Source organism: Phoenix dactylifera, chromosome 17 (assembly GCF_009389715.1).
Source record: "Phoenix dactylifera cultivar Barhee BC4 chromosome 17, palm_55x_up_171113_PBpolish2nd_filt_p, whole genome shotgun sequence".
Lineage (NCBI taxonomy): Eukaryota > Viridiplantae > Streptophyta > Magnoliopsida > Arecales > Arecaceae > Phoenix > Phoenix dactylifera.
This window is the reverse complement of record NC_052408.1, coordinates 6,866,116-6,893,226: the sequence shown is the minus strand read 5'-3', so window position 1 is coordinate 6,893,226 and position 27,111 is coordinate 6,866,116. Positions and strand designations below refer to the sequence as shown.

The 27,111-nt window shown below is 36.9% G+C and overlaps 1 protein-coding gene across 3 annotated transcripts; it reads right to left on the bottom strand.

Annotated features, from left to right (window-relative positions):
• Positions 1–3,457: 3,457 nt before the first annotated feature.
• On the bottom strand, positions 3,458–25,483 carry LOC103696528 (28 kDa ribonucleoprotein, chloroplastic). 3 transcript variants are annotated; one of them, XM_026800933.2, is made up of 6 exons: positions 25,018–25,483; positions 19,347–19,448; positions 18,955–19,260; positions 18,528–18,695; positions 4,098–4,123; positions 3,458–3,788 (listed from the first exon to the last, which is right to left on the bottom strand). In XM_026800933.2, exons 1-4 carry the CDS (start codon positions 25,420–25,422, stop codon positions 18,639–18,641), a joined length of 870 nt encoding a protein of 289 aa, XP_026656734.1. In that variant the 5' UTR covers positions 25,423–25,483; the 3' UTR covers positions 3,458–3,788; positions 4,098–4,123; positions 18,528–18,638. The 3 variants fall into 3 exon arrangements, with proteins under 3 accessions (XP_026656734.1, XP_017695956.1, XP_008776411.1); XM_017840467.3 differs by lacking the exon at positions 4,098–4,123 and having other exon boundaries at positions 3,458–3,798; XM_008778189.4 differs by lacking the exon at positions 4,098–4,123.
• Positions 25,484–27,111: the final 1,628 nt, after the last annotated feature.

Sequence of the window (27,111 nt, the reverse complement as noted above, 5' to 3'; positions counted from 1 at the left end):
CCGCTACTGATGTCACACCTGTGCTTACCAACCTGCATCATTTAGCTTGTGACTATTCTCCTCTATCACATCTGAATGGGACTCCACCAGTGAGCCTTACGACACATCTGGATGGGGCACTTCTTCCGTTCTATTGCTTGAGTTCCCAATGGGGTCACTCAAGATGCATTGGAATGCTTACTTGATATCAAATGGATTAGATTAAGCTTGAGATGCACCTTATAATGACTATGGTAATGCCAGCTTAGGTCCTAATTGGTACTAGACTACAAGTTGACCTATTATTGATATTGCTTGCAAAACTTAAGCTTATTGGATTGCAAGTCAAGCATCACTTCATGTCCTCCTAATTTATCTTGGAAAGGTCCAAAGATCGTCCGAGGGACTTGTAATAGTGAAAAGTGTGGATTCAACCATCGATCTTGTTCGAGCATTAGATCGGTGCTTCCTTAACATCTTCCTCCAAGTTGATGATACTTGACCAATTTCCTTTACCCAATGTAACTTTCAGTCATGAAATTTGAAGAGGGGGACCAGGGTCATGTTACCATAGGCTAGTGCATTTTCAACCTGAATCACATAGCTTTTTGAATGGAAAACATGTAGCTAGAACTATCAGCATTTACTAAAAATAGATAACCTGGGGGAAATAGTAGTATGTGAGGAGAAGTCCTAGGAGATGCTAGAACAAGCTAGCCAATTTGTAGATGGACTCGCCTCTCAAAATGCATGGCTAACATGAGCTTTGATGTCCTTCATATTAGCCAACAAAGTATGAGCATCGACAATAAGAGCGAGCTCCATAATGATCCAATATATGATGTTTTAACATGTGTAAATTATCATCAATAAGATGGATTCTTGATTTAGATGCTTTATCATATTTTAGCATATAGCACAATGGAAACTATTCATTTTTATATCCATATGATACGTATAGAGACTACGAAAATATATACTCTTGATTTTCATGTATTTTTTGTAATATATAGCAAATCAACGGTGTGAATATTTAATTTGGATACTCTATTCTTGATTTTGAACCCAAGAGTAGCAAATAACCTTTCTTATATCTTTTTGTATATATCTATATATGTATACATATACGTATAGAAAGACATACATACATACACATACATACATATATATATATATATATATAGATGTATGTATATATATAGAGAGAGAAGGGGGGGGGGGAGGGGGGAGGGGATGGAATATTTTTGGGAGCATTTGACTCCAAAACTTCCTAATCAAAACTAATGAAAGGCCTTCCAAAATCAAAATTAGCATAGTAGATGATTACCTAAGATATACAAAATACCTATAGACTAGAAGTTTTCTAATTCTGAAATCTCTTGCCTATGCATCATGCAGGAAAAGAGTGAATTGTAGAAACTATCTAGGGAGGAAAAACATAGTATATGCTATATATTTTCCAATTCTAGACCATTGGCCTATGCACATATAGATCAAATTTCTGGTAATCTGAATATTTTTAAACCATAAATTAAATTGAAACATGATATCATAATATTAAAATGGCCAATTTATTTAATGGATGGGAAAACAACCTCAAAAATGAGCAATTTTTGGGTTTTAATCAGTCTAAAATTTTTAGATCATGACCAAGAATGCCATTTTCCATTTTAAGAGGTCACTCATTATTTCAACTAGGAAGTATTTGGAGTCAAATGCTCTCAAAGTGTCTCCACTATCTTTCTCCCTAGACACAATTGTAAGTTTTTTTTATAGACTAGTCCCTTAAAACTTCTATATTTGCATAATATTCCCTATATTTTCATATTTATATAACAATCAAGTTTTTATTGGCACAAATTGGTTCTGCCTCTAGTTTTCATTGACTAAACCATGGGTAAAGTTGACAAAGATTGCATAAGGATAAAGATACTACTATCTTAAAAGTGAATAGGACTCAAGAGTAGGCCTCTTCTTCCTCATTTTGTCCTCTTCTTGTTAGCCACTAGATAGAGGGTTATGGGTTAAGAGATTGATTAACTTTGAGAGTTAGGGGCAAAAATATCCATCAAATATAAAATTTAACACCATCAATTGAACAAAAGTAGAGCATTCCATTCTTATCTTATTAATTAGATAAGATTTGCCAAATCAGTATCGAAGCTCACATCGGTCGGTTATTGCTTCGGTATAGTACCAGTACATATCGTACCATGCCGATGTGTACCATAGATGAAGAATCAAGAGAAGAGAAGGGGGAAAAGAAAGACAAAGGGGAGAAAGAGAGAGGGGGGGTGGGGAGGGAGAAGGAAAGGGAGTACTAAAGAGGCTTACGACCAATTCGAATGCCTGGAGGGGGATAACATTGGTGTCGATAAAGAGTGATGGCATTGGCACCAATGGAGAGTGATAATGTTAGCTAGGGTTTGAAGAAGAGAGAGGAGAGAGAGAGTGAGAGATCGAAATTAAACGTAGTTGGGAGGGGGGAGGAGGAAAGTGGGCTTTATTATAATCAATTAGTTTAGCCAGCAAACTAAGTTAAAACCATTAGAAACCAAGCAGAACTAGTTGGTTCAACCAATTCGGCCCAATTGTACCCAATTCCATAGTCATTCTATTCAATTAGTAAAACCATATTGGTTCCTAGCCGATTCAGTTTAATATACCCTAAACTACTTGGTTCAGAGTAGTTCAGCATCCATTGGATGTATAAGAGCTTGGTTGCAAGATTTCAGAAATTAAAACACAAATATACAAAAAAAAAAAAAACAACTAATTCTCTCTCTCTCTCATTGTGGGTGGTACTTATAAGTCATTGCCTAACGCCTCAAACAATCGCTAAACATCTTCCAATAATTTTCTCAAAAATCACTGTTCAAACTTGTCTTTTATATGAATCTTGTTTTGAAACTCGTATCATTTCACATGCTCTCATCTGACATTTCAGTCACGGTGCAACTAAACCTCCTGTCAGGGCCTTGGACATGAAATCAAATATTTTCTTGTTTATGCTGCATGTCCTATGTGCAGGTTTGTGTTTCACCTGAAGTGGGAATGGCTTAAGAGTGATGTGGAACGTGGAGTTGCATAAAATGAAAAAAAAAAAAAAATCCCTAGCTGTTGATGCATTGTTTATTATTCCTTCATGACTGAAATAACAAAACACCTATAAAATTTGAGCCTTAGTTGGACTAAGAGCTTTGAGTTTGTAATACCAAGTTGATAATTAAATGTTTTATCTATCACAGTTCTATATGAGATTCAATGTCATGTACTCATAACAGTAATATCAGAGAAGGACTTGCTTGGATATTTCTACAGAATTGGATTAAAAATCATATAGAATTTGTAGATTGGGCCGTCCATTTAAGCATGACGGCCCAGCCCAAATCACATGAGAAGGAAAAAAACCTCAATGGTTTTTTTTTTCCTTCCTACATCCCAAATGTTAGGATCTGGGCTAGATTTAGATAAGCACTTAGAAAAATAAAAGCCAGATTCGATTCCTACAGAATTTTCAGTCTCATCCCATAGAATATCTAAACAGACTCTAAAGGTATTCTTAGAACAAGCACGTACAACCTGGCAACAGATATTCTGAACAAAATGTCATGCCGATATCTACATGCACAAATTGAAAATGCAATCACAAGTACAAGAATTAGTTGCCTTCTCAACTCTCAAAGTTAGCAACATGACCTCCATGTCATATACGCACCTAATAGTGGTCATCTAATAAATCACTAAACAACATAATTTCATGGATCAACCAGTTGTAGCATTCAGCCATTTTCAACTTCAGAAACGTCCTGCAAAAGACTAGCTCATGTGATTAGTCTGAATGGAATAAGATTAAAACAGCATAGTACAAACTGAAGAGGCACTATTTTTCTTTCTTTTTTTTTCTCACATGCAACTCCAAGGTAGCATATCAATGACAAATACCGAATTCATTTAAAATCCAGTCTCCAAACTTTCAGGTGGAAAATGGTCATTGAGATTAGATTCAGGTTGTGGATTCATGTGAAATCTGTGCATTTACATATCTCAACTTACATACTGAGCTGAAAATAAATTGAAATACCAAAGGAAATGCAATTAAATGAGATAGCATTTACCTCTGCAGGCCTTCATCAGCAGGTATCTATAATGGCATGAAGTGAAACAAATCCACAAAAGAGAGAAAAAAGGGCGTGAATTCCATACTATTAAATTATAATAATATCATATACAAATTATATACTCAACTAGGCACACGAAAACTCTACATGCTCACTTGCTGATTGGAGTCACTGTAAAGTGGTATCAAATTAAATTATAGCACTGCATTAAGCTTCAATTTATAAAAAGCTGAACACTATTTTTATTAAGAGAGAAAGGGTGGGATACTAATTCGCATATTACTGATTACCTAGGTCAAAATCCTAGGGAATGCAGCATCCAAGAACCTCTGATTGTACGACTGAGGCAACCCTTATGTCAATATATGTCAAGATTATTTTATTGGCATCTGCTTTGCATGTAGATTACCGTGAACTTGTAAAAGAAAAACTTGTCAACTATATATGTTTGAAACAATATTAACAACCATTTTGATATATAACATAGCATCAAGATGAATATAAAAATGAAAATCATAATTAAATAACACAATATATGTTATGATGGTTCTAGAAGGTCCCTATTATGTCAATAATACAAACAATGGGCATTAACAATGTCTGTGATTTAATTTGTTCATGATTACCGGAATAAACTACTATTCCCATAATTTTTTAGTATACAAGTAATCAAAAACAATAATATTATTTCTATAAATTCTATAGTCAACTAACAATATTCATTTTCCACTATTTTTCAAATTTTTATAATAACAAAAAATAATCATCGAGTTAACCATTATTTATTTGTTTTCACTGTAATGGATGGCATATGGACAATATGAATTGGTTAATAGTTTTGTTTGGACATATTATTTGGATATAGTCTAATTGATAATTCCTAAATAAGAATTCTTAGTAGATCAAAATTTAAGATGGAAGAAATAAATCCCTCTCCACATGAGAGAGTTCTTCCTTTCAAACTCGGTTGCCATCACCTCCCCCATATTTCTAAAAAAGTTCCGCTTTAAATGAGTCCCTTTTGCTGTTGACCCCTTGTAATAGAAACGATTGGTGCTACTCTAATAAATCATTGTTATTATCATGGTATCAAAACAACATGTAAAAGAGGAAATAAATAGTGGTGAGAGACAAGAGATGCTGGAAGAGAAAGAATGAAAGGCAGAGAGAAGGGATGAGAAGGATGCTGCGTGGTCCAAACTTCACAGTGCAGTATCTATTACTCATTATAAGGTGGGCCAGTCATAAGTTAGGGCAAAAAAGACAAAAGGCCCTTAGTAAGTGACCAGTCAACTACAACCTACGTTTGGGCCTCAATGAACTCTAATAAAGGCCTAGTAACAACAAAACAAAACAAAATAAAGTACAAAAGAATAATAACAACAATTTATTAAATAAAATTCGTTATTGATCAACAACCCCCTTCAAGCTGGAGCTATCAGTCATATTCAGCTCAATTGATGTCTTTGACGAGCCTTGGTAAGCACATCTGTAAGCTAAGAACTAGACCCAACATGTAGCAGTAACAACCCTTTTATTGGCAATTTTCTCTCAAACAAAATAAAGATGTACTTCAATATGTTTGCAAAGAAAACTGGATTTGTTGCAATATAGATGGCAGTCTGGTTGAAATCCCAATCTCACTCAATAAAGCATGAAGCTGTATCAACTATAAACTACCGTACAACCCTGAAGTGCCTAGTTTGGGGCATACCATACCGTACTGGGTTGGAACCGGTATGAAATTCATTTGGGTTGGTACAAGCCCCAATCTCCCCATATCGAGGCATGGCAAGATGCGTACCGACCTATACCGAGGTATAGCAAACTAAAAAATGAGAAAAAAGTTCAAGAGCTATTTCAATATAAGTACATACTGTACTAAATTGTACTATATTGAACCGGAATCATACCGATATGGTATCCAGTACCGAGATTGCAGACATTGATATCAACTCAAATGTGGCTTATGCAATAGCTCTATATTCTACTTTTGAACTTGACCTGGCCACCACAAATAGTTTGTTGCTTTTCAAAGGAATCAAATTCCAAACCCCCCATATGTATAATACCCAAATATAATCCTTCTATCATAAGAAAATCCAACCTAATCAGCATCTGAATATCCCTAAACATTTTAATATCCTCTTGCATTGTACAACACTCTTTGACCAAGTGTTCTTTTTAGATATCTAGGAATTTGATACACTACTTCAATATGAGGAGCATAAGAAATATGCATAAACCAGCTAACACCAACTGCATATCAAGTCTAGTAATGATTAAGTTTATCAATGGTCCTACTCAGGGTCTGTTGTGCGGGTATCGGGCACTGTACCAATTGCCCGGTGGCATGAGTTGGCACAGGCCCGCACCGTGCCGTGTCAGGCCTGTACTGACATACAAGACCGTAGGAGGAAAAGAGAGAACGAGCGGAGGGAGGGGGAGGGAGAGGGAGAGGGAGGTAGGCCGGCGAAGACCGACGGAGGCCGGTGCTGGTGCAGGTGGAGGCTGCGACCGAACTCCTGTTTCGAACGAAACAGTGGTCTGGCCGTAAAAAATTTCGCAATTTTTAAGTGAAGACGGCACCAGCACCGGCCTCCGCCACCCTCCGCAGGCCTCCCTCCCTCTCCCTCTCCCTCTCCCTCCCTCCCCCGCTCGCTCTCTCTTTTCTTTCCTTTCCTTCTCCTTCTCCTCCCCCAGCGACGGTGTTTTAGTTTCTTTACCGGACCGTCCCGATAAGTTGCCGGTACGGCTCGAGATGCCCCAAACCGGGCAGTTCGGGATGCCTCATATCCTTACCCCGAGTTTTGCCTTGGGCTGCATAAGCAAACATTAACGGGGTTAGAAGGAATCCTTTCTTGCTCCAAAACACCTTGAGTGAACTGAAAGAGTAGATGCCCTACAAGCCAATCGCAATATGTATTGCGAAAGGTTTTTTCTTTTGATTTGTCCAAATCATGTACATGACATTTAAATATGAATAAAGGCGTTATGTTTTATCATATGCTGTTGATTATATTTATGATAAACTCCTTAGTTTAGGGCAATGGTTTTAAGACTATGATGAGATCATACTAGTGAGACTTAAAATCCTAAAATCCTAATCTTAAATATTCCCAGTCATTGGTACATTGAGTCGGGGATCAATGATTACCGGAAAGACTGGCATGTCTTATGTATGCTCGATGCAGAGGATGATTGATCTCACAATCATTTGTGTGGAGACACTAATACAAAGATGTGGGTGCTCATTAGAGGAATGAGTTCACTGAATTGACCTACAAAGAGAAATCTTATGAAGTCTTACTTACATGTCAAAAGATGATTCTCTTAGTGGGAGTTGTGCAACTGATCCTATGACCTGAGATCACCATGGTATCTTGTGCACATGAACTCATATTTTGGTTTACACTCATTCATGACAATAAGTTATGTACGAGGTCTTCTGGATATGGTGAATTGTGTACGAAGATTATGAGTAGGTCAACAAGGAATTAATCACTTCTAGTAAGAGAAGATAGCATCCTATTTATTCTAATCATATGATAATTCAGGAAACCTTTGATCAAAGTAGAATGAAAATTAGAAAGAGTTTCTAATGTTTCATTATTTGAATTATCATTAAAAGATTGAGAAAAATATGAATATGAAATTGAGTTTGACATATATTCATACTCATATGCATTTTTGGGATGCAGTTTGATTAAAGGATTGAATTGCATGGTAACTTGCCACTGAAGGGTATTTTTGGTATTTCCACCAAATTCCATATTTTCCGGGTAGACATGACACGTTGCTAGACGTCAATCTTGTTTTATAGGTTTGATCAAATTAAAGAGTTAATTCGATCACCAATTAGAAAGGATTCTAATTGTTAAGTTCGGGTTCGCGCAGTTTGGACTTAAATCGATTAGAAGAGAAAATCAAGTTGGGTCAACTCGCACTCACACCTATTGCTGGCTAAGTATGGAACCCAATGTGTCACACACAAGAAAACTTATCAAGGGTCTAATTGGATTAGATCATGTTTGCAAGATAAACATCCTAGCAGGTGTTGCAAACCTTAGCTTCTAATTCGAATTGGATTCGAATCTGATTCGAATTGGATTCGAATCTGATTCTTAATTGATCTAATTTGATTAGATCATATTCTAATATGGGTTAGCCAAGAGTTGGCACCTAATTGGCTTGGTTTGAGTCTAATTGGATTAGATTTAATAAATCATTCAATCTAGACCGTTAGATCTTGATCTACCGTTGGATGAAGACATAATGGAGAGTTGGTTTAACCCAATTGGATTGGGTTAGAGGATGGCTACCATAATTGACCATTGGATCTTAATCCCACCATTGGATGAAGACATAATGGGTCAAGTGAATGGCGCCTTGCATTGGAGCCCTTGGATCATCATCATCAAAGATCAAGAGGTGAGGCGTGATGGACATGTGATTAGCATGTGATGTTGACTTGGTCAAAATATGGCACCACATGAAAAGACATATCATTTGATACACCTCCTCACTTGATCTGCACCTCCTCTTATTTGATATGGCCCTTTAGATGATGCCCTTTCATGAGAGGATGTGTGGATGGGATGCATCCCTTGGAGATGCATCCCTACACCTATTATAAATAGGTTAGCACTCCATGAGTTTCATCATTCTAATTCCACCCCACTCCTCTTTTCTTTCTTTCTTACATTAGTTTCTTTCTTTCTAGCATTGCTTCTAGTGTGTCCTAAGCCAAGACAAGGTGGTCTTCTTTAGGACAAAAGGATTAGAAGTGATTTTAGAAGGCTAAAGAAAAATAGAAAGGAAGGAAAGCAAGCCATTAGAGTTCTTTAGAAGAATTCTGCATTAAGGATCAAAAGTCTTTGGAGCTAAAGTCTTGATCAAGTTTTCGTGTGGATCACCATTGGAGGGCGGATACTTGGACGCCTCGTGGAGATTGTACACTTTGGATTAGCGTTTGAGGTATTCTACTAATTCTGCATTTATTTTATATCATTTGATTGTAATCATTAAGGTGATCTAGGCTTAAAAGGGTTTCATGCATAGGGACTTTATTAAGAAATTTTTAAAATCCCTAGCTTTCGCTGCGCATTATAACATGCTAAAACCCTACATGAACCTCCTTTGTTCTTCACGAAGTAGCTCTCCCAAACAAACATCCAATGAAGGAAGAGGATCTCGGTTCAGCAAGGAAGACCGAGTAACTTCAAACTCCGGTCGAAGCTTCATCAGAAATTGATCATGTTGGGTGGTTTCATGGACCTTCTGAATAGCCGAGAGAGCTTCCATAGGCACTTTGGAATGTACTATGTCTGAATACTTGGTCCAAAGGTTCAAGAATCCCGAGTAATACTTTGGATGGATTGATTGCCTTGAGCATAATTGCTGATTTCCAACTCCAACTGAAATCTCCTAGCATTATTGTCTTGATTGTAAATATGGTTCAAATAATCCCACATTCCCTTAGTAGTGCGATAAGGTCAAAGGTTGAGGACAATATGCTGCTCAACAGATCCCAAAATCCAGGTCATAATTTAAGCATCTTTGACCTCCCATTGAGAAAGCTTCGTAGGTTCAGAGGGTGCTTTGTTTGTCCCATCAACATGGCCCCATAACTCCTTGCCTTTGAGAAACAACTAGAATTGAAATTCCCATGAAGAATATTTTTTTTCCGTGAATCGAACAGAAGAGTTATCATTCTTTTCAAAAGACATGATGACAATCAGTAAAGAAATCTATTCCAGAGAAAGAATACCAATAAACAACCACCAAGACGAATGCCGAGAGTCCAGAAACAAATTAATCTCAACCAGAAAAGAAACACACTACCAGAAAATCAACGAAGAACCAAGAGAATCACAAACACATCAGAAAATCCAGAGAGGGCCAAAAAAAAAAAAACAGAAATACCAGGGAAAACCGAGAGGAACAAGGGTGGAGATAACCTTGTTCACGTGAAGAATTTTCTAGTTCAGAAACCTTGCTCTGATACCATGCCAATTGTTCTGAATACCCCTTCATCGTGAGGGTTCAGTTCATTAACTAGAGAGCTGTATACAGAGGATTGGAGCCATAGAAGGCTGTATACAGAGGATCTCCAGCTATAGAAAGCTGTACAAAGGATCTACAGCCATAGAATGTTGTATACAGAAGATTAGCAGCCATAGAAGGCTGTATACAGAGGATCTCCAGCTATAGAAAGCTATACAAAGCATGGAATGCCGTACCGGTCCGTACCGGCCGGTACGGGCCGGTACGTACCGGTCCGGCCGTGGACCGGTACCGGAACGGATAAAAAACCGGTATTTCCGGTTTTTTATCCGAACCGGCCGGTACGGGTGCGTACCGGCCGGTTCGGGCCCGTACCGGCCGGTTCGGAGCCCGTACCGGCCGGTACGCACCTCGTACCGGTGCGAACCGGCCGGTTCGCACCGGTACGATTTTTTTTTTTTTTTAGAACCACAGCGCCGCGCGCTGTGGTTTTTGAAACCACCGGCCACCGGCCGGTACGGGACCGGTACCAGCCGGTACGTACCGGACCGGACCGGTACCGTACCGGTCCGGCCGGCCACCGGTACGCCGACCGGTACCGGTACGGCGGACCTTGATACAAAGGATCTACAGCCATAGAAGATTGTATACAGAAGATCTGCAGCCATAGAAGGCTGTATACAGAGGATCTCCAGCTGACATAATTGTCTAAATATGGCAAGATATCTACATTAGTTATGATACAACTTACATACAGCTAAGACCCTAATGGGCTGGGCTGGTATAAACGCTATCTCACTGACAGGAACTACTAGTTAATGATAGATTTCTGGATCACACATTAGCTCCCCTTAGCATACAATTTTAAGTTGGTCTCCTTAGGGGTTTCTGCAGGTTGACAGCCAAGAAGTCCAGTATCTTCAAGAAGATCCATGACATACTTCCTTTGAGAGAGAACCACCCCTTTCTTGGAATGAGCAAACTCAATTCTGAAAAAAATGCTGAAACTGTCCTAAGTTTTAATCTCAATCCTCTTCTACAAGATCTCTTTTAGAATATCACTCCGCTTGGTTGTCTCCTTTCAGAACGCATCATTAACATAGACAATAAGGACAGCAATACCATGAGAAGTCTTCTTAATAAAGAGAGACTAATCAGCTTGATGTTATTTGAACCCAAAGACAAATAAAGCATGGCTAAATTTGCCAAACAAAGCACATGGAGATTGCTTCAATCCATAAATACATTTTTTCACCTGACAGAAAATTTTTGAACCTTTAGATGGAGAAAAGCCCAAGGGTGGATCCATATAAACCTCCTTCCAAGATCTCCATGAAAAAAAGCATTTTTAACATCAATCTGAAACAAGACCATCCAAAATTAATAGCTACCAAAATAATAATGCAAATTGAGTTGGGCTTAGCCAATAGAGAGAAGGTTTCGAAGTAATCTACTCCATAGTCTGAGTGTAGCCCTTGGTTACAAGCCGATCTTTGATCTCTCAATAGAACCATCAGATTTATATTAATTGTATACATTACAACATCCAGCTTGTCCGTTCCCCTTCAAGTAAAGGCACTAAATCCTAGTTCCTTTTTTGTGTAATGCTTCCATCTCATCAATCATAGCCTTCTTCCAGCCAAAAGGTGAGAGAGCTTCTTTGAAATTCTTAGGAATAGCTATCGAAGAGATCAAGAACAAAAGACTTGTATATAGGAGAAAGTGAGAGAAAAGAAACAAAGTTGCAAATGGGATGAGAGCTACAAGTTCTATTTAATTTTGAAGCATAGTAGGTAAACAACAATCAATTATATGAATAGATGTAGAATTGATACTCGAACCTTGATCTCCACCTGAATTGGTTGATTGGTTGAAAACTGTCTTTGGATGCCTTAGACTTCTTCCTCTTGGTGTAAAAAATTGTTTGAGACTTCTTAAGATATGCTAGACAGCTCATCAACAGGTATTGTAGTTTTATATTTATTACTAACTTCATGAGTATCCTTCATGGAATGACCTTTCTCAGAGTACTACGAAATATCTTTATAAAAGGTAACAACTGAAGTTAGTAGATATAGGATTGTAACACCTATGCCCTTCTGTGAGCATGAGTATCTTAAAATATACACTTAAAGGATCTAGGATGTCACTTAAAAGCCTTAACCTAGTTCTGATGCTATTTTATGATATCAAAACAAGTAGAAGAAGAAACAAAGAGGTCGTAAGAGAGATGAATGTTGGTAAAGAAAGAAAGAAGAGGAGGGCAAAGAGGAGGGAAAGTAGGATACTGCACAATCTAAACTTCACTGTGCAACTACTTTTTATTAAAAAGGTGGACCAGTGACTAATTAATGCAAACAAGACAAATGCCTTTAACAAGGGACCGGTCAATATGAAATAAATGTGGTCCTTAATGCATTCCAATAGTGGAGGCCCAATAACAACTAAATAAAATTAAAAAAAAAAAAGCCCAAAAGCATAATAACAACATATTATTGAATAAAACTCCTTATTGATCAACAATTGCACATGGAACTAGATTAAGAAAATAACAATCATGTTCCTTTAAAACTACTATTGTCATAAAATTTGTTATTTGACCGATTTAAGAATATTTAGAACTAAAATAACGATAATGATACCAATCATCTTTATCATTATATCAGAAAATAATGGTCAATAAAAATAAAAAACCAATGGTTCTCTCTTCTCAAATGATTGCTGATCAAGAAACAAAATAATTATTAGCTATTGAACAAAGTAATTTTCTTTTGGCAGCACAAATATTTGTAACTTAAAATGTATTATTTTATTTACGTGCATAATGCAAATATAAAATAATGGCCAATATTTACATTACAACATTGCTCTTATAATGAAATGATGACTAAATTACGACTGTTATTGATATTATAATTGGTATATGCATGGTGAGAGACCTACTTTAAGAAGCTTAAGAGTTAAGACAGTCACGTAACATTATAACAGCTACTCTTCTCTACCGTGACTTGCAACTCACTTAACCATGTCAGACATTATGACAAAAGTCTAATATGTATGGTACTGGCTCAGCCCAACTTCATATTGGTCTAATTCAAAATAAGGGGAAGTCCTTAGAGGCAAGGCGCTCACCAACTATGCTGACAGTGATTGGCTACTATTGTATGACTATCATTCTATTATAAAAATATTAAAAAGTAGTAGTAATTTTTACCATTTCTAAATTTCATTACCTTAAATATTTTTGTAAGAAAGAATTCAAATCTTATGCCGGACAAAAAAAATTATTTTCAATCAATAGTTAATATTATTTTTTTAAGCCAATAATGACTTAAGACAAATAATGATGTCACTTATTAGCTACTCACCATTATTATTTATCATACCAATTGTTATCTCTATTGTTATTTTAAAGCCATATAACTTTAATGATGGCTATTTTTAACAAATAATACTTGTTGCATCCATTAAAACCAAAGTTCGCCAAACTGAGACCAGAGGTCGTACCAGCCAGCGACCGATTCGGCATGGTATGGATTAGTATCGTGCAATTCTAGGGCATACTGTAATAAGGAGAGCTGGAGAGGACGGGGGAGAGGGAGGAGAGAATGGAAAAAGCAAGAGAGCCAAAGAGGGAGGGAGGGAGAGAGAGGGGGAGAAAGAGGTCGGGAGAGAGAGGGGAAGAAAGCCATTATTGTTGTCATTGGGGGCGGGGTGAGAGGGAGGGAGAGAGAGAGAGAGATGGAGAGAGGGACTTACCATCGAATGTAGGCAACAGCGCACTCAAACCATGGCGAGCGGCCAAGGAGGTGTGATGTTCTCAAGCAAGGGTGAGGGGGGCTCTTGCCCCCTCAAGCATCCCGATTCGCGAGCAGGCAGACTAGGGTACTGGGGGAAAGGAGTTTAATAGGTGAACCATAACGCAAGCGGACAGGGGTAGGGGATTTAATAGACAAATTGGTCTTGTCTTGATTCGAGAGACTGAACCGTGCCAGTCCCCAACCAGTCTGATTTGGTATGCCCCGAACAAACCGATTCGGCACAGTTCGGTGAACCATGGTTATAATAGATAGTAATAATTTTGTTGATGGTTTGTTATAATGGGTTTAACAGTACTAATTCAGTCTTATACAATAGAAATTTTTGTTCCTAATAATACAACATTATAATCGAAAAACAAAAAAAATAAAAATTCGCCTTCATCTGCAATTAGGGCATGTGGTGTAGTGTGGAAAGGTAAGGAAATGAAAGCCCCTGCCCAATCCAAGGGCAAAGTTGAAAAAGGAAAGAAGTTAAGTGGGCAGACAGGGAAATGATGGAAAGTGTTCATGTGCTTTATCAAAAATTCCTTGTCCAACCTTCTCAATTTTTCATCACTTGTATCTTTATCTTGTAGCATAATAAAGCTTGATTAGTGCATTTGGAGTTTAATATAAATTGCAGGGCAAAAAAGGAAGATGCAAAAGGAGATGGAGAAACCAAGCGGAAGTTTTGAGCAATTGTAGATAGTAGATATGCAAAGCTGAACACATCTTAAATATATGTAAATGATAGCTTTACTCTAGATGGTTCAAATTTTGTTTTAAGAAATGCTAAGCAAATTCGATTATAAATAGCTAATAAGATAAAAATGTTTGACATAGAGAAAGACTTTGTAGCTAATGATGTTTGAGTTTGTCCCGCATAAAATTGCTTGAATGAGACCACATTAGGGAATCAGGTATGCTTCCACCATGTGATATGCAAGAGCTAAAGTGCCTTGATGTATGAGAGACCGGGCCACCAACCATCCAACAGAACATTGACTGAATGTTGAGTGATGGAAATGTCCAATGGAAGACGTTTTCTTTTTGTATAAAATGAAAGCAGCTTCTTTCTTCATCCTTTCGAGCATGAAAAGAAGCGAAATATGGACTCACTTAGGAAGCACTTCACGAAGCTTTCCTAAATTGGATGGATGAAGAATCTAAGAAATCGACAAAAGATCACAGATTGTTCAAGATTGGCTGCTAGCTAGATGAAAGAAGACGAAAGACATACAGCCATTGCTAGAAAGGACTATGTATAGGGGACAATCGCCCCTCACAAGGTACATATTGCGCCTACAAACCGCTATAGCTATCCAAGAAGACACTCGAAACTTGAAGGATAAACACACCTGCCCGGTGGTCTGCCAAGCTACAAGTCCCACGAGACAGGAGCGGGATTCTCTAGAAAGCCAAGGTTGTGGGTGGCCAAGAGGGCCCACTTGGAGACTTAGAATTTCAGCAGGAAATGAAAAGGTTGCTTAAAGCCGACCAGCCGATAGGTTAAATATAAAAAACAAAAAGGTTAGTTCTGATCAGAGTAGGCTTAACGTAGGCAATAAAGGGCTTGGCCATCCCATCCCGATCGACGTTCTAGCGAAGTTTACCCACCGACAATTGAATGTTTCGATTAGTTTAACAAAAATAACCGTGGATCCCTTCCTCGAACCCATATATTAATGATTACAAATCTTAAAAGTTGATTCAACTTTGCTCTTTATAATGAGTTTACTAATATCAAGATCTTTTTAGGCAAAAATAGATGAAAACATTGTCTACTGGTAAATATGACGCAGTTGATGGCATTAAAAAAGTTCAAGAACAGTAGGCAGTGAATGGGAGCGGGAATTTGAGTTCCTGGAGCAGGCATTGAGAAAAATTAGGCAACTTATATACAAAGGTCCATATCCCTAGAAAGGAAGATTTTGTGGACTGATATGTACAGGCCATAAAAAAATAATAATAATAAAAAAAGGGGGTGGTGATGGGAGGTGTTCCAAGGGTTATGAAATTGATCATTTCAAAAAGAGGGAAAGAGTTTTTATTATATTGTGTTTCCTCCTAGAAAGTTCTTTTCATGGTTTATCGCCAGTCTGCTTTAATGTATATCTCTTTAGTCCTTAGGTTATCATCTTACTTGGTCATCTTTTGACTTTCTATTGGATGTTCCATACAACAATCTGTTGGATTTCCTTGATTCACACTGCAAATCTACAATAAGTGCTAACGCATAGCACTAGACTTGCATTAGCATTTGCTGAACCTACCCAAATCAGACAATTTGGCTTGTACTAAACCGAACTAATATAAAGTAAAGATGGTTCAGCCACTAGGGTCGATTTGACTTATAAAAACCCCTAATCCTTCAACTAAAGACATTGATCGCTCTTGCTCTCTCTCTCTCTCCCCTCTTCGATGCTGACCGATGCCATCGCCCTCGAATGATACAGAAGATGACATCGTTACCCTTGATTGATGTCGAAGACGATGCCATTGCCCTCAAATCAACATTGAAGGCAGCACCATCACCCTCGAATGATGCCGAAGACAAAGCTTTCATCCTCCGTTAATGCCATGGGGCCCTCATCGATATCTTCAAGAGTTAGAGTTTAGGGCTTCCGGCTACCACTGCTAATGAGGTAAGCCCCTCTCTCCCCACTTCCTCACCCTCCATCCCTCTTTGTCCCACTCTTCCTCCCTCTCCTTCTCCCCCTCCCCCACTCCATAAGGCCCATCTCTCTTTCTCTCTCCATCCTCTCCCCCTCTCCATATGCCTCCCTCTCCTCCCTCCTCCCCCTATCCCTCTCCCTCCCTTGAGGTTAGTCCACCTCGGATCAATATGACACATACAAATACCGTACCAAACTAGCCGCCAACCAGTATGACCTTTGGTACTGATCTGACTAACCTTGCTTATATCTATAACTCTGCAATGTGATCTCCATGCATCTTCAAACAATTAATGCAGCAGTGAATGACATAAAATTCTTGTAGAACTTGAGTCTCGGTTCACATTTTAGTATATGTATTTTACTTCATGCTATAAGATCAGTATAGATCTTTGAATTCCCTAGATACCCAATAGATTAGAAAGCATAGGACTACCCATGCAAAAGTGAAATAATGAAGAAAAGGTGAAACAATTTCTGGCTTATAACATGGTACTAGAAGGAAGTGCATCAAATTTACACTAATATACAATACATCTGAAGGCACTAGGGGAAAATGGCTAAGAGAATAAAAAAGTAGAGAATGTTTGATAGTCCGATCCTGCAAAGCTTGGCTTTTCAATACCGTAACCCATCTAAGATGTGATTTCCAGCTTCTTTGAAGATGGATTGCAAGATCATCTTTCAATGTAATGATTACTCTTCTCTTTTCACCTGTTCTTGCCTCCTAAACATATTTTCCAGCCATATAGGAGAAGTCATGTGGGTATAGCTTAAGGGCAATCATTAAGGCTATACATGTAGACACACTATCTTGGGCATAATACAACATATAAGCAGGACAAAAGATCTAAGGAGAAATACAAATGTTACTTCCTCAAGGATTCTAAATACTGAAAATCAAGACCATATCGACCAAGGGTGGGTAAAGCATAGGCAACATCGAGTATTGTGCCAACAAAGGGTATTGATGGGTAAGCATAGATATGCCCAAAACACCCTTGGTACATTCCCATTAGACCACCAAACTCTAATGCTGGATTTTTTTTTTTCTCTCATGTTTTCTTGTTTAAATACGTCTTTGCAATAAATAAAGTAGTGGTATTAGGTTAAGTTCACTTCCTAAGGTTTTGACTTTTGTGTTTGTTGAAATCATTAACAAGAATAAACACCACATAATATCAAATAACTTGCAACCTAAAAAATGCATCTAAAAGATATATATATATATATATATATGAACTAAGAATTGAAATGCAAGTAAACAAACAAAAACATATTTAAAGGGCATGAATCCGATGATCAAATATGGTTTGATCTCAATTTTTTATGGAATCTCCCTCTAATTTTGCCAATTACTCATGAATTTATGGTTGGAACATTTTTTCTGAGCAAAAGGTATAAGGAAGAATCCTAGCTAGAATGAATTTTTAGCTCAAAGAATGCTTGTAAGTTGGTAGATCCAGCATGAAAACCTCCAATAGTATTTCTTTGTTTGTCTATTTCCACATACAAATGGTTGAAAACAAGAGGAGATCACACTTATAACCCTTCCCATGTGGTCTCCAAGTGTATCGCTCAGTTCAAGATTGGTCTGGGATCAGTTCGGGGCAAATCATCCTTAGTATTCCCTCAAACTGCTCAATCCACTTTTGGTAGGGTGATTTAATATTTTCATCCAAATCAAAAGCCTCCCTATACCGAGGAGGCCCCTGCATGGTATGTATCGAACAACCCACACCAAACTACTTGGTATTTCAAACCTTGCTTCAACTATAATCAACGTGTTTCAGGAGAGAAATATGCAATACAAGAAATATTACCACCTAGAAAAGTACTAAGTTATGTCTAGCCTCACATATAATGACAAAATCATGAATATGATATAACAATATTTTCTATACTGAGAAATGATTAGAAAATGGAGCATTTTGTGAGGATAGTACCTTTTCTCACATCAAGCTCTTTAATAGGAGAATGTGGTAGCATAACACTGGTCCTTAAACGAATTTAAAGGGAAAAGTTTCTTCAATATTATATCAATCAAATCCTTGACATCATTGTTCTTCCCTATTAATAACTTCCCTAACCAATAATGTTCGTCCGTGAAATTCCTGCGTGAAACACCAAGTTCAAAGAATTAACATAAATGAAATAGAACTTTTAGAATTACCAATAGAAAATGCTTCAAAAGGGGCATTCTCATAATACAATAACGGTTACCAATCAAACCTACTAGGTTGATAGAGAAAAAAGTGATATTACAAATAAATTATAGGGGAAAGAAAAGCAGATGCAAGCATGAAGCTTGTGGTTAAACTGACAGGTGTTTACATTTGTATGAAATAAATGCACAAGAAAATGGCATAGTACCAATCCACTTGTCTCTATTGCAGCCTGGAGTTCATCAGCAGAAGAAAACGAAAGAAATCCATAAACACGATTTTTCCCTCCTTTGCGGTCATACAGAACTCTCGTACTTACAACAGTTCCAAATTGGCTAAAGTGCTCCCTTAGATCTTCAGGTCTTACAGACCATGCGAGATTACCCACATAGACTTTATGTGGGCTTTCAAAGACGATATCCTTTTTAGGTGCTGTATTCAGAGCTTCGACGTTTTTCCTACCAGTAACCATATCAGCTGAAAATTTAACACGCAATTCACGTCCACCCAGATCCTAGTTAGACAAAAATAAATAATAAATAAAAAACATCAGGATTAGGTACATCTAGAGTAACTAACATAAGCCAATTTTTAACTTACAGATCCATCCAGGGCAGCAATTGCTGCTTTTGCTTCTGTAATAGAGCTCATTGTAATATAACCACACCCTCTGCTAATACCAGTCTCAGAATCCCGTGAAATCTGCAAAATTTATGAATTATGCTATTATAGTTACACAAAAAGTATGAATTGCAAAAGATCACAGAAAGTAAAGGTACAACAATAATCAACAAATTCTATGATCATGTGAATTTTTTTCTGTGTATAGTGACAAAGATGTGGCTTTAACATAAATAAGAAACGATGATATACAAAATACAAAAGCAACAGGCAGCTAATCATTCACTTGAAAACTTAAAACTTTCACTCTAATAATTTATCAACATCAATTCAAGTAAATATAAATGTATGGATGGTCCTATAAATAGATTTTTTTGGAACCATCATTGAATTTTAAAGATCAACAAATCAGTGGCATGTAACTACACCCCAAAAATGTCATATTTATATGCATCACTGAGAATAGTAAAGTTGAGCAGTCAAATAAGAGTACGACCTGCAGTAGTATGAAAATTTCTATTTTTCAAGCAATGCTTAATACCTATAAATGCTAAAATATAATGTGAACAAATTTATCATTTAATTCTAAGGGGTAAAGTTCCTTAGGAAGCTTATCACAAAATCCCACAATTATAACAGCCCATTAGACTTAATAATGATACTCAAGCAGATACAAATTTAAGCATAGAAAAAACACAAAAATACTAGTAACATATGATTAATACATATTGAGTATTCATAAGGCTAGGCCCCCTAATGTATGTTCAGGGTTCCCCAAATGGGAATGCTTGGCAAATGGGGATCCTAAAGCCAAATCCAAATATTTGGAACAAAGCATGATGGCTGTAATTAAGGTTATATATCCTTAAGAGTACTTCAGTTATAGATTATTATTGTAATAATTTGATAGTATTACGTAAACTAAAATATCCTGCACTAACAAGATAAATCGAATGTAGACAGCACCATGATAAAATATCAGAATATGATGAACCTGAAGGAAATGTTCGCAAGATTCATAAGAGTGATAATACTGCAGGCTAAAGTGCAGTTCCATGTAGATCAATTCTGCAAGGGTATTGATGTTGAGATGCTTGTGTGGCAAGACAAAGAATAGTTCATAAATATGGACAAGTACATAATACATACATGCACACATACATATTTATTTCTTTCCGTATATTTATCAATGTATACGTACATATATATATATAGGTGTGTCCACACACACATGTATGTGTGTGTCTACACACGTGTGCATATGCCTGCATCTTCATGCATGCATGCATGCGTCCGCGCAATAGTGCATGCTGCATGCTTGTTTGTGCTTTTCTGTACTTAAATACATGTACCGATAAACGTATATGATGAAAAGATCTAGACTACACAACAATAGTGCAAAAAGGGTTTGGAACTACTTGGAAGTGGAGTATTTTTTTAAAGCGAGCTGGATTTAAATGATAGGAAAATAGTCATTAAGAAAAAACATAGATCCAATAAGGGAAAAATGTATTGGATAAATATGAAAAAATAAATATTTATTAAAGCTAAAGCAATTTACTTGAACAAGGTTTCTTCTCATGGTTATATTATGATTCTATACTACAAAAAATGCACTAGCCATATGTTCAAAATTAATTTGATTATTTAAAGCATATCTTACTTGATTTGATTTTGGCTTTCCCCTTGAATCAAAAATATCAAACATTAAATATAGTTTGGCTTTTTTTTACTAACATTGTCCTATTAATTAGAGCATGTTATAGTTAAAGAACATGAGAGGTAACCAAGGACTGCCGAACTGGTACCGGATACCGTACCAGTCGGCGCCCGGTCTGGTTCAGACCGAACCGAACTGGTACTGAACTAGTAGGCCCAGTTTGGCAATCCTTAGCCCCTATTTTTTATTTTTTTGGGAGTTCTCTCTTTTTTCAAACTTTTTTCATAAATTCAAGATAATTTGATATTTTTTGATGTTTTCTTGATTTTTTTGATATTTTCTGATATTTCTATGATCCTAGTTTAAGCTAGATGATGCATCTTATTGCTTTAAAATAATACAAATCATAAAATGAACAACATAAAATATCTTCAAATCAAGATACAATCAATTACATACTTTTAAAGTCCAACAAACATTGTTTCAGAAACACTCTTACTCTTGGATTTTAATCTCAGCTCAAGAAAACTCTTTCTAATAAAGCATTCACATATTCAAGACTCTCGTCCTATCGCTATTCGGTATACGAGCTATCCAAGTAAATCTTCTACCTCCCACTCAAATTCCAAATTCCCATCCCATGGGCTTGCTTAACCAGAATGGACCAACTCTTTGGCAAATAAGTATTTGTAACTATTTGATTAGCTTAAGTTAATCTAGATGCGAACAAGCCCCATCACCACTTAAAGCATCTAGGAGTTTCCATGTTGTTTATGTAGGCTCATTCAGAAATTAATTATTGGATTCTCTCTATTACCCTGCTTGATGCACATAGGCATCCTTCTTGCAAATGAGACAAACAATTCAGACGTCAACTTCAGAAAAAAAATTTCCACACATATCCAAGACTCTAATTGCATCTCTAACACTATCCCAACAGATTCCACATGTGAAAGAAGCATTAATCCAATCTCATTTTTCTTAGTACCTTAGATCTAATGATCTAAAGAAATTCATATTCAGACCAAACATTTGATGGTCTAACAACATTATTAATTCATCAATATATTTTGGCAAATAAACTTTATATGTGCATGCAAGATCAAAATAAAAGCATTCATATATGTCTGGGGTGTTAGATTCTCCTTCACATCCCCATGGCACATAAGCATCCTAATGCAATTGCATCATGAAGAAAACAAAACCAGTTCTAGGAGTTTGTCATTACATACGGGTTTATTTGATTCCGGGAAACTTGCCACACCCAATATCTCTAACAAATTACAGCTCAGTCAAATCCAATTCATCATTGAGAAAGATTCAGGATCTGTACTGCTTTGTTGATATTAAATAGCTTTAACAATTTGAGGGACCAAATCACATTGTTTGATGCTATCATCAAATGAAATTCATTATCATTACCTAGTTTTAAAAATCAATACTGTTATCATCCATATATGTATGCAAAACATTTTCAAGGAAGATAAATTGATCAAGAATCACAATCCTTTACAAAAACAGCTACCATCTAACAAATAATTCCTATCTTCAAATCACCTTAATTAAGAAGAAGGAAAAACAAAAAAGAAAAGCTGAAGTTGATGCAAAAAGTAATAGCTAGCCCCCACAAACTCCAGAAGTCAACCCCTATAAGGAAGACAGCGCAATCAAAAACACCAAAAGACGAGAAATTGAAACTTGTAGGAACCAATCAATACATAAAGAGTCACCATCATCTCACAATACAGTTATTTAGCTTGCCTTTGCACCGACTCCTTCCTTTTCTCTTTCCTATCCTAAATTCAAAATTGCACCCTATTTTTATAACAGTTTAATCCCCAAAATATATGTGTTATTCAGTATATAAAAGGTATGGAAGTTGTTGAAATTCTGGTACCAAGACCCTTCCTGGTCTGGGCCATGTTGATATAATACTAGGATGCTCCCGCGCCAACACTTGGGCAGGTTGGTGTCCCATGAAACACTAAGGTTTGCCCTTTTTCTTTAGTACTAAGATGCTCCCGCGCCAACACTTGGGCAGGTTGGTGTCCCATGAAACACTAGGGTTTGCCCTTTTTCTTTAGTCATTTTCTTGTTCTTAATGAACCCATTAGATGTCTTAGACCCTTAAAAAGGCTTTTTGAGTCGATGGTTGGTTTATGATGTCGATACCGTTTATAGCATTTATGATTTTCTAAAAAAAATTGATAAATAATAATATATCTAAATGAAACACCACTTATCAATCACATCATGAACATGAATTTAAACAAAGAATAATAAGAAAACTTTAAGATAACCACGAAGAAAAAAGAAAATGATGAAAACAAAAATTAAATAAAAAATTGATTTCTCAGTGAATTATTGACATGTCAGACCATCCCAAGTGTCAAAACACAACAGTTCCACTATGTTATGGCTAGGATGCATTGGGGCAGAATGAGATGCACAATCTTGAGAGATCTAAGGTTGTGCACCCATCCTGGAATCCAACCTCTCTTCAGTCTGATCCAGCACAACGGGACAACTATAATGAACTATTGATTGAACACCAAAAATGATGAACTATAGTGTGTATTTTGATGAAACAAATATGTTGAAAAAGCATGGAACATGAAAGCAGGGAAGAGAATGTTCAACATAATACACAAGATATTGAAGGTTGACCTACAAGTTCATCACCAGATAAGGCAATTGATTGGAGAATGCACCAACAAAATTTGGTGAGGATGAAGAACAAGATGATGTCAGGAAACAGTCTCCTTTATATAATATATATAGATATATATAAAGTATGTATGTACAACAAGGCAAAACTCCGGGCATGACTACGCACTTAACAAGGGAGTAGTACACTGATGCACTGCAACAACTTCATGAATCCAACTTTTTTCCAAGCATTAGTCACCAAGCAAGAGGAACTGAGTTCATTTGATGAAGCCATCAAATGAGTGGTCGAAGGAATTAGAAGAGTCAGGGCTAGAAAATCCCTAGTTATATAAAATCCCCTTATGAGTCTCTCCCCTATTCATATTAAGATGATTAGAGCTACGACTCACGCTCTGGCATGGATGCCGGTACTGATAAGTTTAGGGATCCCACAAAGTAATGAAGGAGTTCGAATCTGTTTTTGGTTCAGAGATCATCATGGTGGTTGTTCTCTTTTTTTTTCAATGAAAGTCTAGTCTGGATCTGAAAGGTACCTACGGATATCCCCTCAGTCTCGGTCTCAAACTAAAGCAACGCAGGCGGCTAAAATGTTTGCACTGCACAAGAACAAAAATTGAACTTGATGGAGCTACCAAAGGGCTAGAAGGTGATTGGACGCAAATAGATATAGAAAATCAATAAAAAGGAAGCAATGGAAAAATTGAAAGGTACCAGAAAAATTAGTTGCCAATGGCTTTACAGGAAGGGAAAGTATGGATTTCTTTTGAAAATTTTGCACCTATGATTAAATGTTCTCTGTTCATCTTTTTCTTAGATATGTTGCTTTGATTCAAATGTGAAATCTGCATGTTTTCGCTACAATCTTTAAATAAGGTTTATATGCAACAACCTCAAGGCTTTGCTGAAAAAGACAAGGAAAATCTTATGTGTCAGCTCAAGAAATCATTTGAATTTAAACAAAGGAATCAAGGCAATGGAATAAGAAGTTTAATACCTCCAAGATTTGCTGAAAATACCGAACAAGTATGACGGTTTTTTGTTTACTCAAATCCTTCAAGGATGGTATCTATGTCGTCTTAGTTAATGAAATTTCAAGATTGATTTTCTAAAGAAAATATTACAGATAATTTTTTAGGGGGCATCAAATTGTGACAATTTAAGCTTGATGAATGATTCAAGTAATCAAAGATACACGAAACTGCATGAACACTTGAAATTCCTCAAACAAGAGCAAGATTAAAAGCAAAACAGATAATCCTTTTGCGAACAAACTCACCTAGCTCCTCAAATATGTCTAATCGAATGAAATATCATAAGTACCTCGACGGAATGCAGGGTCCCATAAGGCTTGAAGAGATCCAAGAGCTGGGAAACGTCGCAGCTTCTAGGCATATTGCAGACGTACAGCTCGCAGGGCCGCACCCGAGCCCTTGCCTCCTGGGAGACCCCAACCTCCCCAACATCCTCTACTTTGTCTTCAATTGTCGCAGTTTTCTCCTCTTCTTCTGCGACCGCGAGGACCGTTCGGGGCCTTTTACTTCCGGAGGAGGTGAGACGGAAAGCAAAGAGAGAGGCGTGGAAGTGGGACACAGAGATGGAAGCAGAGGAGGGGAGAAAGCAGGAGAAGCGTGAAGGAAAGCGGAGGAGGGAGGAGGAGGGCTGTCGGTTAGGGCAGCGGAGGAGAAGAAGTGTAAGGGAGGAGGCGGCCATCGCTGCTGCCGCCATGGGGCCGGCGAGGAAAACGAAAGGGATAAGAGAGGGAATGGGGAGTTTCCAGGACCTCGGGCCAATGAAAACTTTATATATGTATGTATGTATGTATGTATGTATGTATGTATGTATGTATGTATATACGTATGAATGTATGTATGTATGTATGTATGTGTGATAAAAAATATATATAATTTATAATTTAATCATGCAAAAAAAAATCTGAATTTAAGAATTCGTTTTGGTTTGTAAAAAAAAAAAAAAGCATGCCCAACAAAAATAAAAAAAATAATTAATTTTTTATTTAGATCGAGTTTTACAAAAATAAAAAAATAGTATTTTTATAAAAATAAGATGTTCATATTCCATAAAAAGAAATAGTGAGAAATATGAAAAAGCTACTTTTTCACCGGATAGAAATTGGAATCTTTTTTTTTCCAAAACTAATATTAAGCCATCAAAATTCATGAATAAAGTCTTTTACTTTATTAAAGGTATAATAGATATTTTACACAACTTTTACAAAAAAAATACATGCCCAACCAAACATAAGCCACTTTTAAATGTACTACTTTTTTATAGTCAACCAAAAATACCAAAACTATTTTTTTAAGCATTATATTCTTAGGAATCAGCTATGAATTCCATCTGGATGTCGTAAGGAATTGCCACATAATGTCTACTTATATGGCCAAAGAGAAGAATAGTGCAAGAAAACCCTATATCCTTCTTTCACCTTTTTTCCCCTCTTTCGCCTAGGGTTTCACTTTCCTAAATCCATTCCTCCTGCCCATCTGGCGATTAGAGCTCGGCTCCAACTACAAGGCATACAGCAAGTATGAGAAAGAAAGGGAGAGTTAGTAGAAATGATAAGAAGGTCTTCACAAGAATCCCCATCGTATAGTATATACTTAATCGGAAGCTATGAAAGTCCATATCAGTGCAAGTGTGGCATTATACCTAAAATATGGAATTCATGGAGCGATGACAACCCTAGATGAAGATTTATGGGTTGTTCAAACTATCAGGTGAGTGTCATCAATATATTGAGTTTATGTTTTCAATTTCCTAAATATTGAATTGTCCTACTATGGGTTGTTTAATTGTAATGATATTTGCGGATATTTGTTAGTAGTTGAATGATTCCTATTGCAAATGTTTGACAAAGATTAATCCTGAGATATGGGGTCGAGCGACAGCTACCCTTCTTGACATAAGGGATGAAGCAAGAGACATGAAAGCCGAGGTGAGAAGATTATCTACAATTATTGGAAGGTATAGAGGAGAATGTTATGGTTTAAAGGAACATGTGGAGAATTGAAAGGAGAGACAATCGGCTTGTTAGAAGAATCAGAGGTTTGAAAAAGAGGCTAATGACATCAAAGATGAGGCAACAAGGTTGAAGGTAGAATGTGCTAAGGCGAGAAGAGAGCTTACAAATCATGCAGCAAGGGGGAAGTTGTATGTGATTGTAATCATACTTTTATAGATTCTACTAGTAATGGTGATCATATTTTGAATAACTACCATATATGTGATTATATAATGATTTTGAAAATGATATCATAGAGAGGACAAGCTAGTGTATTAGAATTTTGGAAATCATCTTTGTTGCCCAGCTATGCAGCCCAAGAGGAGGGATGAATTAGACTTTTCAAAAAACTTTAAGCAAATGCAGCGATATGAAAACTTAATATGTGTGTG